Source organism: Apodemus sylvaticus, chromosome 14 (genome assembly GCF_947179515.1).
Source record: "Apodemus sylvaticus chromosome 14, mApoSyl1.1, whole genome shotgun sequence".
Taxonomy (NCBI): domain Eukaryota; kingdom Metazoa; phylum Chordata; class Mammalia; order Rodentia; family Muridae; genus Apodemus; species Apodemus sylvaticus.
The window spans coordinates 69687486-69701827 of record NC_067485.1 but is presented as its reverse complement, the minus strand read 5'-3'; the positions used below and the strand labels follow the sequence as shown (position 1 = coordinate 69701827).

The 14342-nt window shown below is 43.8% G+C and overlaps 1 protein-coding gene across 1 annotated transcript; it reads right to left on the bottom strand.

Moving 5' to 3' along the window:
- Positions 1-3269: 3269 nt before the first annotated feature.
- Cdnf (cerebral dopamine neurotrophic factor) lies at positions 3270-14211 on the bottom strand. Its single transcript, XM_052157281.1, has 4 exons — positions 14078-14211; positions 8006-8133; positions 6170-6311; positions 3270-3627 (listed from the first exon to the last, which is right to left on the bottom strand). The coding sequence occupies exons 1-4, from the start codon at positions 14190-14192 to the stop codon at positions 3449-3451; spliced, it is 564 nt and encodes a 187-aa protein (XP_052013241.1). The 5' UTR covers positions 14193-14211; the 3' UTR covers positions 3270-3448.
- Between the last annotated feature and the right edge of the window lie 131 nt (positions 14212-14342).

The window sequence follows — 14342 nt, the reverse complement described above, 5'->3', positions numbered from 1 at the left end:
GTAAGCCTGCAATTCCAGCACTGGAAAGCAGAGGCTGGCAGCCCCCGGGAGCCTGCTGACCAGCCAGCCTAGCTGCAAAGCACAAGTTTCGGGTTCAGTGAGAGGGTCTGCCTTAGGGGATAAGGTGGAGAGCTACTACTCGGTGTGTGCGCGCGCACACGCACACACACACACACACACACACACACACACGGGGGGGGGGGGGGGGGTTTGAGGAGGGGGTATACTGAGGCCCTGCCCCAGACTCACAGGGTAAGACTATGCAGTGTAATAAATGTTCCTGCTGCTCAATAGAAGCAATTTCAATAGTTTGGGAAGTATTTGTAATAAAATCTCTTTGAGCAAAACATACTCTGGCCAGCACTAAAAAGAAGGAGGGGGAGGAGACAACATCAGTGATTTATTTGAATGACCTACTAAGCAGTGTTCCCATTACCTAGATTCCTGGGGAGAAAAAAAAAAGACACGGATATTTGACCTAATTTTGAAATCAGAGAGCTAAGATTATCTCCAAATGTCAAGTTTCGTGATAAATCCAAAGTACAAAATAGAAACAGATTGCAGGGGTTTGAATAAGAATGGCCTCCCAGGCTTATACACTTAATCCTATTTGAGAAGAATTTGGAGATGTGGCAGTGTTTGGAGTAGGTATGGCCCTGTTGGAGGAAGTGTGTCACAGTGGATAGCCTGCAAGGTTTTAAAATCCCACGCCACGCCCCGTGTCTCCTGTTCCTGCTGCCTGCGGATATAGACATAGAACTCTCAGCTAAGCCTCCAGCACCGAGTCGGCCTGCAAGCACCACACCTAATGGTAACAGACTAAACCGCAGGACCTGTAAGCCAGCCCAGTTAAATGCTTTGTTTTATAGGAGTTGCTGCAGCCGCTAAGACACAACTGTAGTGTTTTTATAAAAGGTCTTATATTTTAACTTCGGTATTATTGTTTTTTAGTTTACTGGTATAGGTGTTGCCTGCAGGTATGTGCCTGGATCCTGTGGAGGTCGGAAGGTGTTGGAGCCCCCTGGAAATGGTGTTACAGATAGATGGTTGTGAGCTGCCTTGGAGGTGCTGGGAATTGAACCTGGGTCATCCAGAGAAGACAGTGCTCTTAACCACTGAGCCATCTCTCCAGACCAGCTTTGGTACTTCCTAAATACAGTTTGAAATGAAGGAGATTGTTCCCACATGTCGAGACAACTCTGAGTTCCAGAAACAATAACCACTAAGAACCGTTCATTAGACTGGGACCTTCAGTCTCATTTTTCGCTTGCGCAGCCTCCATATGTCCTTGGGAAGCAGCAGTTCTCTGACGAGTCCACGTGTATCCCATCGCTTACCTGAAAATGCACTCCCTTGCGCCATTTAAAAGTAAACCTTACTCTGACAGTGCAGATTTATTATCTGAATTTAAGTTATTCTCAATTCTACAAAAAAAAAATTGCCATGAGTACATTTGATTATTTAAAAGTACAGTTGCTTTTAATCAATTAATTTGGGGGTAATTTATTTTCAAATAACTCCATGTATATCCACGAAATAGCACGGATGTACAATAGAATACCCACATCTTAGTCGTACTTCTGTATCAATATGTTGGCCATATCTGCCATCGCCACCTGCCTTGATAAGGGACAGTCCCGTCACCCCAGAAACTTTGAAGAGAATGCTTTCCTGAGTAGCCACACCCTGACTTACTTCACAAAGGCAACCACTTTATGCGTGTGTTTCTTATTTGTCTGCGGACAGAAAATGGAGCTGAAACATGATTTGCTTCTTAAGGCTGATAGGCTAGCATTAGAAACCACAAGTGTCTCCCTGTTGCCTGCGTGTTCAGAGTGCGCCTGACAGGGGACAGTGAAGAAGGAAGAAGACTCTAAGCTTGGGTCACTTGGCAATTCAAGGTGGTTATTGTTAGCCCACGCATAGACATTTTGTGGATTGTTGGTTTGCATTCTTCCAATGGGTTTTCTTTATATGAGAAATGGGAACTTCCAGTCTCGCTGTGCAATGCTTAATGGCCATTGTTAACTCAGTAGAATTTAGAATTGCCCAGGAGACACACACCTCTGGGCACGTGTGCGAGGGCATTGCTAGAGAAGGGTTACCTGTGGAAGGAAGACCCCACCCAGAGTGTGGGCAGCCACATCCCTGTGCTGGGGTCCTAGGCTGACAGCTAGTGGAGCACCTGACTTCATCGCTGCTTCTAGAATGTGGATGCTTGTGACCAGTGGCCTCACATTCCCGATACTGTGATGAACTGTAATCTAAACCATGAGCCAAATTAACCCCTTCCTCCATTGTTTTTCTTAGGTATTTTGTCTTAAGAGTTTGTAAAATAATGAATGCTTCCCCCTCCTTGCTGTGCCAAAGAGAGAAAAAATTTAGAGTGCAATTTTTAAAAAAAATTTCTATTTAAAAAATGAAATAAGAACCTCTGAATTATGTTAGGTGGTTATTGGGGTTGAAGTCACACATTTGATAAGCTATAGTCTCTGTTATCCTGGTCCAATGCATTCATTTTAAAAACCTTGTCCAAAGAAATGCCTCATCTCTTTCCTTCCTTAAAATGTATTATTCCATCAATATCTGTAGCCCACTTGAGTCAGTAATGATAAATCACATTTGTCCTTCAGCTATGCCTTGGATTTGAAATGTCCTCCTCCAGTTCATTTTTTTGGTTTGGTTGGTTGGTTGGTTGGGTTTTTTGTTTGTTTGTTTGTTTGGGTTGGTTGGGGGATTTAGTGTTGTTTGTTTGTTTTTCAAGACAGTGTTTCTCTGTGTGACCCTGGATGTCCTAGACTCACTTTGTAGACCAGGCTGGCTTCAGACACACAGACATCTGCCTCGGGATAGAGTGCTGGGATTAAAGGCATTCACCATCACACTTGGCATCAGTTTGTTTTGAAGGTGTGTTCTCCAGCTAGTGGTAATTTGGGGAGGCTGTGAGGTGGGTGTCTGCCTGGCAGAATGGATGAATCGGGATATCCCTTTGAAGGTTGCTGCCTTATCATTATTTGGACTTTACTTTCTGACTCTCTGTTCACCATAATGGCAACAGTCTCTATGACAAGCTCCTGTCTCCCTGCTCTGAACTGCTCTGCCCTTAGCTACTCTGCCATGACGGACTGAAACCCTGAGCCAAAGTGAATCGGAATTCCCTTCCCCAGCCTTGTTCCTGTTGGGCATCACTGTCACAGTGAAGCAAAGGGAACCACTGCACCCTCCAAGAAGGGCAACGATAACCAAGGCACTTTGATGTCTTCGCACTCTGCAATGTGGGCAACTGGCAGGAAGGTTGATCATCACAAGTCTAGACAATACAACTCTACAATACAACAGCAAGACTGACAGCCAGCCTGGCAGTCCCTGGTTAGCCCTAACCAGCACAATCTCGTCTTAGACAGTCATTTTCCTCTAACTACAGTCCATGCTCTGACAGCCAATGAGGTCAGAGCTCTGTTTGGGGGTGTATCTCTGCATATTTGGGGGCCAGCTCTTTAATGAGGTTCACGTAGTCATTCTTCTCCGCACATGCCCTACATTCTTCCCCCCAGCTCTGAAGGATCCTCTTCAGCTCTGAGACTCTCATCTTCCACAGGTCCACCAAGGCCAAGTCCAATTTCTTCTCTAAATGCCAGAAAAGAGCACACAGTTGAATGACAAAACAAAAACCTCATAAAACTCTTAGAAGGGCTGACTCCATTCCCCTTCCATGTGAGACAATTCCTCTTTCCATGGGGACCAAGACATATGCGATGAGAATGTGATGTCACTGTCAGCTTTCATACAGCAACTGTATGAAGTCCTTGGGTTCTATGTCCTTAAATGCTACCAACCATAGGCCAATGATATTCCGGGATGGAAATACCAAATCTGTTTTAAGCATATGCAGAGGTTTTTCTTTTTTTTTCTTTTTGTCATAACCCCCTAAACAACACAGTATAATGACTGTTTGCTGCCTGGCAAGATGGCTTAGCGGGAGAAAGGAACTTGCTACCAAGCCCAAGGACCTTAGTTGAATCCCCAGTGATTCCCCACACCAGAGAGAGGGAACTAACTCCCACAAATTGTTCCCTGACCTCCATATGTATGCTGTGGCACGAATGCACTCACATAGCACAGGAGTGTGGGTATACATGTGTATGTACACACACACACACACACACACACACACACACACACACACAATATGTAACGACAACTATTTACATAACATTTACATTGTATGATATAATGATAGCAATCTGGAGATGATTTATAGTTCAGAGGAGGGCATGTGGGATTCTATGCAAGTTTTATGGTGTTTTATATGAGGAACCTGAACCCCTGAGGATTTTGTTATCTTCAACTGTATGAAGCTACTAGACAATCTGCCTCCAACCAGCCCTCTAAAGGGCTATTCAGGCTTTAAAACAAGGGACTGGAAAGTTTGCAGAGTTCTCAAATCTGCATTCCTGAAACAAATTTGAATGTGTCTCCAAAGGTTGAAGAGAGAAATTTATAAACAAAAGCCAGTGTCTTTGGCATGGCCTCCATTGTGGTGAACTAAAAGACACAGACCATAACTAACCAGCAGGTTGTAGTCCCGTTTTAAGTGAAAATACATCTTCAACAATGGATATGCACATGACAAAGGCACCATGACAAGGGGAAGAAATCGGAGCTGCCCTCTGGTTGAGAGCACGCACTGATCTTGCAAAGGGACCGAATTAGAGTCAGCACCCACATCAGGCAGATCATAAACACCTACAGCTACAGCTACAGGGGGTCTGACTACAAGCTGAGAAGCATTTATTAACTATTGATGTATTCAAGAGAAAAATAGCCTCAAGTAAATGACAGCAGTTTCTTTGGTATTTTTCTAGGGAAAAAATGGCATCTGGCACTAAATCTGAAAGGGGGGGAGGGTACAACAATACTCATAAAAGTCCAAGAAAGAGGTCAATACAAAAATAAAAATTAGTTTATGGCTTCAAAGTTTCCCTGATGACCACTGTTCTGATCTACAAATAAGTATTAATTTTCTCTATACCAGTAGATACTTTTTCTAATATTTAGAGAGCCACGTGAGGTAAATCCACTGCATGTACAAGTCTTCAAAAACGAATTTGTTGAATGAAAGACTCAGCACATAGTTGCCCCTCTGAGCCCAGGGCTCGTATGGAGTCAGGGTGTCTTAACTCTACACTGCTCCTTTGAAGCCTATAAAAAGGGACATTTGCCCATAATCACTACCCTGGAAGTCAGGGCCTGTGCTGGCCAAACTAGGAACTTGGTTGTCATTGGGACCTTTCAACGTTAAGCCTGATTCACGTCTGCTGTGTAGCTATGGTAGATGCACTCATTGCAAGGCTGTGGTGGGAAATGAGCCAAAATGATTCCTTAGGTCATTTACAGTAATGTAGTGTGTGTGTGTGTGTGTGTGTGTGTGTGTGTGTGTGAGACAGAAAACAACTTATGTCTTAGAGGAATTTCAGACGTGAAGGACAGCTGAAGGAAAAATTTCCCAGCCTTTAATCACACTGACTCCACGTACGCAAGAGGCTGGCCCAGATACAACCCTTCAGTGTAAGAATAGATTTAACCATGTGAAATTTATAAGGCCAAGGATAGAGCGTTAAATAGGACATCACCTTCCTTTCCTTAATGCTTATTTTAGGCATCTCTGATAAGCTGTGTCATCGGGCAAAGCCTGGTTTGATGGAAAAGCCCAGCTCCTAAAAGAGACATCTGGCAGAAGGGTAAACTCAGGAGGGAAACACAGTCACACCATGGCTTCAAAGTCCTGCTGCCATTGCACAGACATAACTCGAGTCTTCATAGTTCTCAGAAAGGACCTCCAAGATTCATTTTCAGAAAACTTCCAGACACTCATGGTTGACGTCACTTTAGTAAATTAGGAACTTAAACTTTTGGCTGGGAGTTCCAACTTAACGCTGATTACCCATTATTATCCAATATTTACTATCAGGTTCTTATTAGTTTATTCCCTTCCCTTCCCTTATAGGAGCTCAGCTGACAGGAAAACACCAGCCCAGCAACCTGATTGAGTCTCAATCAGTGAGCAGAGACTCCCTTCCTCCAGTGCTGGCTTTGATAACATGGCCCAGGGTTTCAAGGCTTGAGAATGCATGGAACACATTAGGAGAGACAGTTGTGTCCCTCGTACCGTATTTCAGCTCACAGATCTGGCTGTCCATCTTCTTCAGCTTCTCACAAATCTTCACCGTGGGCATGTGTACACTCATGGGCCGAGTGACTTCACCTAGGATCTTGGTGGCCGCGTCTGTGGTGGCTCCTAGGTAATAGCACTGAGAAAAGAATGGTGGGAAATACGCGGGTGGTGAGACGATTCCGACAACATAGGCGCCTGCCGCCAAGACCTACAACTTTAGTGTGGTCCCTGAGACCCACATGGAGGGAGAGAACCGGCTCCGGCAAGTTGTCCTCCGATCTCGCTATGCTCGCCACACACATTCGCACAAAATAAATAAGTGGGATGTGGTTAAGACAGAGTCCCTGACAATGAATAAAAGCAAGAAAAACAGTATGAAGAAGGGAGAAAGAGGTTACCCTCGTTCTCGTAGACCAGCTATTAAATTTTAACCCCATCTGGCTGAGGCGCCGCAAGTCCAGTGATGCAGCCTTGTCATCAGACTAATGAGATGTGCCTGTCTCTCATCCTCCCGGGGATTATCAGATGCATCTAATTAGCCTGATGACAGGCTGGAGTTATGAGTCTTCTGGTGCCTCAGCCAGAGTCCAGTGGTACACATTAAGATGACCACTTTAGGCAAAAAAAAAGACCTGGACTGGTCCCTGAGGAATAGCTCAGTGGCAAAACACATGCTCAGCGTGGACAAGGTTGTGGGTTCAGTACCAAGATGGAACAAAAAAAAAGGATTCCATTTGAAATTGTCTTTATTGATATAGAAATATTGAAGTAAGATGTACATTAGATTCAGCAAAACAACCTTAAGAGGAACATATAAAAGCCTCAGTCATTACGTGTAAATGATGCTGAAATGATTGATGGGTTCTACTAAGTGTCTTGATAGCAGATGCAAAAGCCTACCCCATTCACATACTAGTAAATCCCTGTCAGCGTTACGATTCCATTTAAGAAAGTGTGGAATTGGGCTGGAGAGATGGCTCAGTGGTTAAGAGCACTAACTGCTCTTCCAAAGGTCCTGAGTTCAAATCCCAGCAACCACATGGTGGCTCACAACCATCTGTAATGAGATCTGACTCCCTCTTCTGGAGTGTCTGAAGACAGCTACAGTGCGCTTACATATAATAAATAAATCTTTAAAAAAAGAAAGAAAGAAAGAAAGAAAAAGAAATTGTGGAATTGCTTGCGTGTGAAATTTACCTAGAAAGGAAAACTGGATGACTCACAAAAGGAATCCACAGTGAATGAGGGAAAACAAGTAAGTCGGGAAGGACATGGCTGTTCTAAGGGGCGATGGAGGAGGTTTATTGGAGATAAAACGGAGAGCATAGATAGCCAGGGGTCTACTCACATCCAGGAGAGCCCAGAGTAGATGGGCCCCTGAGCCAGGTGATGGGGGCTTGGACAGAGAAGGGAGAGAGAGGGACAGCCGGGAAGGCAAGAGAGGAGGATAACCAAAAGGGCGGATTACATAAGGAAGGACATCTGGAGTAAGGGCAACCCAGACCCCTGGCTGGAGAAGGGTGGGGGTGGGGATGCCAGCCAGGAGGACCCTATACCCGGGTCTGAGGGTAGGGACTGAGGGATGCTGGGAGAACCTGGCAGCCATGTCTGCTTTGGTTTGTTAAATAGGTACATCAGCTATTTGTCTCAGGGTCTGAGACTTAACATGTAGGACCTTATTTTCCAGAGCTGATTTCTGCTTGCCGTCTACAACGGGCATGCCCAAAGCAGGCATGGTAGGAGGAGAACACTACCTCCAGGTGGAAAGGGAAACTGCTGGTTAGTTTTCTTGAAGCACAAGCAAACAAAGAAAAATGAAATGTATCATACCAGGCGGTTTTCTTTTCCTTTGGCATCCAAGCAAAAGCTGATGAGCTCTTTCTCTATGGCATCCGCAGAAAACTCTATCCCTCTGGTTAGCAAGAAGTTGTAGAATCGGTTTAAGAATTCTTTACATACTAGAGGGAAGAGAGACTTGGGTCTGTTACACAATTCTACCTTGACCACATTTATGCCCATAACTCACCCATCAAGTGAAAAAATATATAGATATGATTCAGGAGAGGCGGCTCTGCAATTAAGAGCACTGGCTGCTCTTACAGGAGACTCCGGCTCAGTTCTCAGCACCTGCAGCTTACAAAGCAGATGCAACTTCAGCTCTAAGGATCTGGCGCCCTCTTTCGGCCTCCACTGGCACCAGCACCAGGCACACATGTGGTACAAATACAAACACTCAAGCAAACACTTATATGCACAAAATCGGGAGAAAAATTTAAAATATATACATATAATTCAATATATTCTGACCATGGACTCAAACCCTAAGCATTATTTGGGGTTCTGTTCCTAAAGCCACCAATGCACTAGACATTTTTATGAGCTTACAGAATCCACCAATTTGTCTTTAGAACTAAGTTTCTCCTAAAATGAAAACCTTCGTATAAACATTGACAGACCCTAAAAGATAAGACAGCTTTTATATAGGATATGGTCTTAGGGATTCCTTTGCTTTGGGTATAGAGAAAAATCTGAAAAACTTAATACCTTAAATGAAGCTATTGCCGGGCAGTGGTGGCGCACGCCTTTAATCCCAGCACTTGGGAGGCAGAGGCAGGCAGATTTCTGAGTTCAAGGCCAGCCTGGTATACAATGTAAGTTCCAGGACAGTCGGGGCTACACAGACAAACCCTGTCTCAAAAAAGAAAAAAAAAGAAAGAAAAGAAAAAAAAAGAAGAAGCTCTTCATCATCTACATGTATTATATCTCACTACCATGGGACTGGGCTTAGTGGAAACCTAATCTGTTGGGTTTAAAAAAAAACATACTTTATGCATATTCATGGTTAAACCCTAACTTGAAGACCCATACTCAGTCCCGATTGTCCTGAGCTGTGAGACAGGACTCAGAACAGGCCCAGCCATTAGCAACCACCATGTTAACATTTGGTAGGAGCTAGATCTGATTTCATATATTTTAACTCATTCAAGTTTCACAACAAAGCTACGGCATAGATACTTTACTCTCCTCTCTTTACAGATAGAATGAGCCAAAGAAACATCACCCGACTTGCAGGGTAAGTGGTAGAGAGAGGACTTGATCCCCAGTGGCCCCTGGCCCATGTTCTCCCCTCTATGGGAAGAAAAACAAATATTTTCTTCTTTGAGTTGTTTTAGTCAGGAATTTTGTCACAGCAAGGAGTGACATCACTAATGCACACATCCTCTCTCCTGACCTTCTGGAAATCCATCAAACGTATGTTGGAGTTCTCTTTATCTTTATTATCTCTTTCCCATCTTTCCTTTCATCTCTCAGCAATACATTCTTGGCCATCTTTCCATTCATGGCAGGATGTAGCCTCGTTGTAAGTTAAAGACCAATGCGAACACACACAGGTGTGCACACGTGCACACATACATTTCATATTGGTTCTGTTTTATGAAGAATTCTGACTAATGCGTAATTCAGGTAGAAACGGTGAGGAAACCTCTCAGGACAGCCATGCATCTCCTAATAACAGAGATGCCGTCTGAGTTGTGTTGCTAGGTGACTTTCTTGTGGGAAGATCAAAGGGGCTACTTACAGAAACGTAGAAGCTACCGCATGCTGGACACACCTAGGTCAGCGTATACAGGTCATTGCTCCAAGTCTACAAGTTTGGTAGGTATGTTCAATCTTTTGGCATTACAACACTACATCGTCATCTATAAAGTTTATGCTTAAGAACCATGTGATTGAGTCATAAGAGATAAAAACCTCAGACATACAAAATCTTACAAGGTCCCATGATTTTTGATCATGCCTGCGCATAGAACATGTTAGCCTACTGAGGGCTGTGGGTTTCACTGAACTTCAGGTATGTAAACATAAGATATTTGCAGTAAAAAGATAATATTAATAGCTGGTGCTGGGACAATGGCTCATTGGTTAACAGCACTTGCTGCTCCTCCAAAGGTCCCAAGTTCAGTTCCCAGCACCCCTGCCAGGTGGCGCTCAACCACCTGAAACTCCAGTTTCAGGGGATCAGGCGCCCTCTACTGGTCTCTGAAAGTTCCTGCACACATGTATCATACACACCAGAGACACATGCATAAATAAAGATAAATCTTCAAACAAGAGAGATTTAAAATAAAACAGTGTGCCTGCATATGGCCCTTACTATGAATGGTGCCCATAGACTTAGAGCTGCGCTGGGGAACCTACTTGAAGGCCAAGAGCATAGTTCACACTGAGGAAGACACCATGTACCCTGTAAATTGTTTCTACCATGTAAATTGTTTAATTTTTAAAGACCTGTTTGTTTTGTTATAACTCCTAGCTTGAAACGTGAGCATACTGCAGTACACCTTCCTTCTTTAAAGGTGCCCTGCAGTATGCTCGCGTTTCAAGCTAGGAGTCATAAGGTCACTTTCTATTTATTTATTCTTTAGGTCTTTAGGTCACTAATCTATTTACTTTTAAAACTTGTTTGTCAAAAAAACTAGTTATTTGACAATAACTAGTCAATTTATTGTCAGGTCACTTTATTCTTTAGGTCACTAATCTATTTACTTTTAAAACTTGTTTATGAAAAAACTAAGGCACAAAACCATGCCTTAGCCTAAGCCCACACAGGATCCAGATGACAGGTACCACTGCCACCCCCATCTTGTCCCACTCTGACCCTTTCAGAAGCAACAACACATGTGGATGGTATAATAAAATTACTTTCTTCTATGATGCTTTGGGTTGTTTGTTTGTTTGTTTTTGCTTTGAGACAGGATCTCCCTGTGGAGAACAGGCTGGGTTCGAACCCATAGATCGTCCTGACTCTGCCTCCTGAGACTATTTGACACTGACTTTTCTTTTGAATTAAGAAGAATCCAAGCAATGATTGTTGAAGGAAAACAGTTGGTGCAGTCCTATGACAATAAGTAGTGTGCTCTACATGCTATAGTGCTGTCATTCCTAAGATTGACAATTCACCGTGTCTGTTTATTCCAGACCCAACACAAATGATAGATTAGAAACAGGGAATTCAGTATCACTGGGTGGTAGAAAGTTTTCATAATCCCACAGAACCATTTTGTGTACATGGTCCATGGCTGACTGAAATGTTGGTGTGAGGCACGTGGCTACAAATCTGATCACTGGCATGTGGTCTAGGGTGGTACATAAATGTCTAATTCATCATATTCCAGCAATAGTCAGACAAGGTGCACGGAATTCTGCCGCAGAGCATTGTGGATAGCCCTGGGCTTGTATTTTGATGCTAATTCCACTCCTCAAAGGGGCTGCTGATGAGGAGTTGCCTTGTGAACCCAGCTGGATCTACTGGAAAAGGGAGGAGCTATGGGGGATCGATGGAGAGGCTGCTGAGAGAGAAGCTGGGGGCCTGGAGAAATGGCCAGTTACGTGGGATAATATAGCTGGAATAGAGTAGTGTAGAGGGAGATCTGCCTAATCTGGGCTCATAGCTTGTATTGTTACTGATTGAGTTGAGATTTCTTTTACCGGGTAATTGGGTTGGAAAAATATACCAACAAAAGCAGCGCATATGTATCCTTTATCAGTAACCTGCCCGTTGTGTGCAATAATAAGAGTTTTAAATCCATGGGATGAGAGACATCATCTAGAGAGACTTTTTAAAAGTACACAGCTGCGTGGTGGGCAGTGAAATGATTTTTAAATCTTCTAAGAAACTGTGGAGGAGGGGGAGACACTGCCTGGAAGAAACTGGGAAAACATGAAATCCAGGAGAATGTGACAACCCTCCCAGAGACGGGGCAAACTATAGGATGGGAGGGCAGCAGAACAATAGAAAGGAAAAAAAAAAGAAAATCGAGGCATTAGTCCCGGGGAAGAAGAAAGGTAGAGAATCCATGGGAAGGACGAGTCAATAGCCACGCCATTGGCCAGCAGAAAGAAGGAAAAAGGAAATACAGAACCAACCAGCTAGTTTTGCTGACCTCACAGCGTAGGAGTAAGTTCCTGAGGAATAAATCGTTCGAGGATTACTTTTTAACTACATCAGGTTTTTGGAATACTTAGCCACTCCATAATCATCTGACAGGAAATCTGTCCGGAACTGCGGGAAGAAGGTGGTGGGCTGGATACAGAGATGTAGGATTTACTGGACAGTGAGGCAGATTGATTTTTATTGCACTGTATGCAGACTGATAATAAATACAAACAGAGGCCAAGATATGGGAAAATTCCAACAACTAAGCCACGGCTAGGTGAGGCACTGATGTGCGCATCTTTAATCTCCCGCACTGGGGAGGCAGAGGCAGGCAGATCTTTCTGTGAGCTTGAAGACAGCTTGCTTCATAGTGAGTTACAAGCCACTGAGGGCTACATAGTGAGACCCTATACCAAAGGAAAGAATGAAAGGAAGGAAGGAAGGAACAAATGAAGGAACGAACAAACAAACAAACCAAAAAACGGAAGCCAGTCACGGCCAGATTAGAAGCACATAACAAATCTGGAAAGTGTTTGCTTTGACGGAGGCGAAGACAAGAGAAGCAGCACTGTCAAAACCATCAAGGCAGGGACTTCTGGGGAAAAAATTCTAATAGTGTCAGGTGTCCCAGAGAACCCCAAGTTAACCCCTTGAACTTCCCCCTCAGCACAAATGACTGTAGCTGGTAACTTAAGGATCGCAGCTTGTGCGTCTTGGTGTGATGTCAAATGGTTACATTGTTTTTATTTATGGCAGGGTTTTCTTTGTTGTTTTTGTTTTGTTTTAGATTTATTTATTTTATATATGTGAATACACTGCCACTGTCTTCAAACACACCAGGAGAGGGCATCGGATCCCATTACAGATGGTTGTGAGCCACACTATGAGGTTGTTGGGAATTGCACTCAGGACCTCTGAGAAGCAGTCAGTGCTCTTAACTGCTGAGCCATCTCTCCAGCCCTTTTTTGTTTATTGAAGTGGTTTCATACATCAATCTATGATTTCAAAATAGTTTTAAGTTCTATAATAAAATCCTGCTTGCCCAAAATGAGATCTTTAACTGAAATTATAACTGTAAAACCAGTATCTTTAGTTACAAAAAATTTAAATAACATTTAAACTTATCTTAAATAAGTTTAGAGAAAGGTTTGATAATTGCTGATAGAAAGCGGGACTCCAACTATTAATACTATTTATTTACAATAAGAGTATGTACTCAACTGCCCATTCCACATTAGTCTTGTGTATCCATTTCCTGTTTAGTGTGTTTACATCATTTCAATAAAACAAGAAGGTTAAGTGTAGCAGTGGTCCCAAAGGGACTATCAAAACTCTTCATCTTGGCTCTAGTTAACAGCGCTCTACAAAATACACGGTTTTTACAAAACCTAGGTAGTATAACACCCTCGAAGCCAGGTGGGATGGTGGAATGAAGATATTCTGATCGCCAAGTTCACAGGAGAACAAGGGCATCTCTCTGTTTTATCTTTCCCAAGGAATGTGCTCCTGTGTAAAGCAGCTTGTCTACAAAGTCCTAAGCAGCTGTAGCCTTGTCTTTGATTTCAGCAACCCTAGCACATTACCTTGTTTTATTTACCTTCTGGGAGTGACAATTAGTTTGAACCTCAAAACATGTCTTCTGCGCAGAGAGGCAAGTCTTCCCAGTTAGGAGCAACAAAAATCAAGTAGGCAGCAAGATCATTTGCACAAAATCTGATGTGAATCCTAGCTCACTCCTTTTCCTGCGCCACCTTAATACTGACAGCAAAAGCAGAACGTTCTCAAGTGTCATTGGGCCCAAGTCGAGCTTCTGCTTAGGCTGGGAAAGGCAGGGGGAAATTACTGACGGGGCCACATTTCTTGGGTGAGATGTTATTTACAGCCTGGCCCGGAAGAAGCTGCTTAAGTAATTGCTAGGCTGAGCGCGGTGTCGCCGCCATGCAAGCAGGTCACACACCGCTCACCTTCACAGTCAGCCTTCGGCCGCACACCGGCCTCCAGGCCCTGCACCAGCACATGGGTCGAGATCCAAAGCCCGGCGCAAAAGGTCACCAGCGCAGCTGGACTGGTGCACCGCATGCTGAGCCTGGGACCGGGAACTACCCACACTTTCCTTAGCGCAGCAGAGGCTGCCTCGTGAGTCCAGTAGGAGGTCGGAAACAAGTGACGCAATTTCACCAGGCGTTCCCATTGGCTCTGATGAACTGACTCAGGAGAGGGAGGAGCTAA

Excerpts from the sequence above, each read along its gene's own strand:
- Cdnf (XM_052157281.1), bottom strand. The coding sequence starts at position 14,192 with ATGCGGTGCACCAGTCCAGCTGCGCTGGTGACCTTTTGCGCCGGGCTT. Across the intron at positions 8,134-14,077 it reads GCCGAAGGCTGACTGTGAAG|TATGTAAAGAATTCTTAAAC; the intron begins GTGAGCGGTGTG and ends TCTTCCCTCTAG. Across the intron at positions 6,312-8,005 it reads AAGGAAAAGAAAACCGCCTG|TGCTATTACCTAGGAGCCAC; the intron begins GTATGATACATT and ends TTCTTTTCTCAG.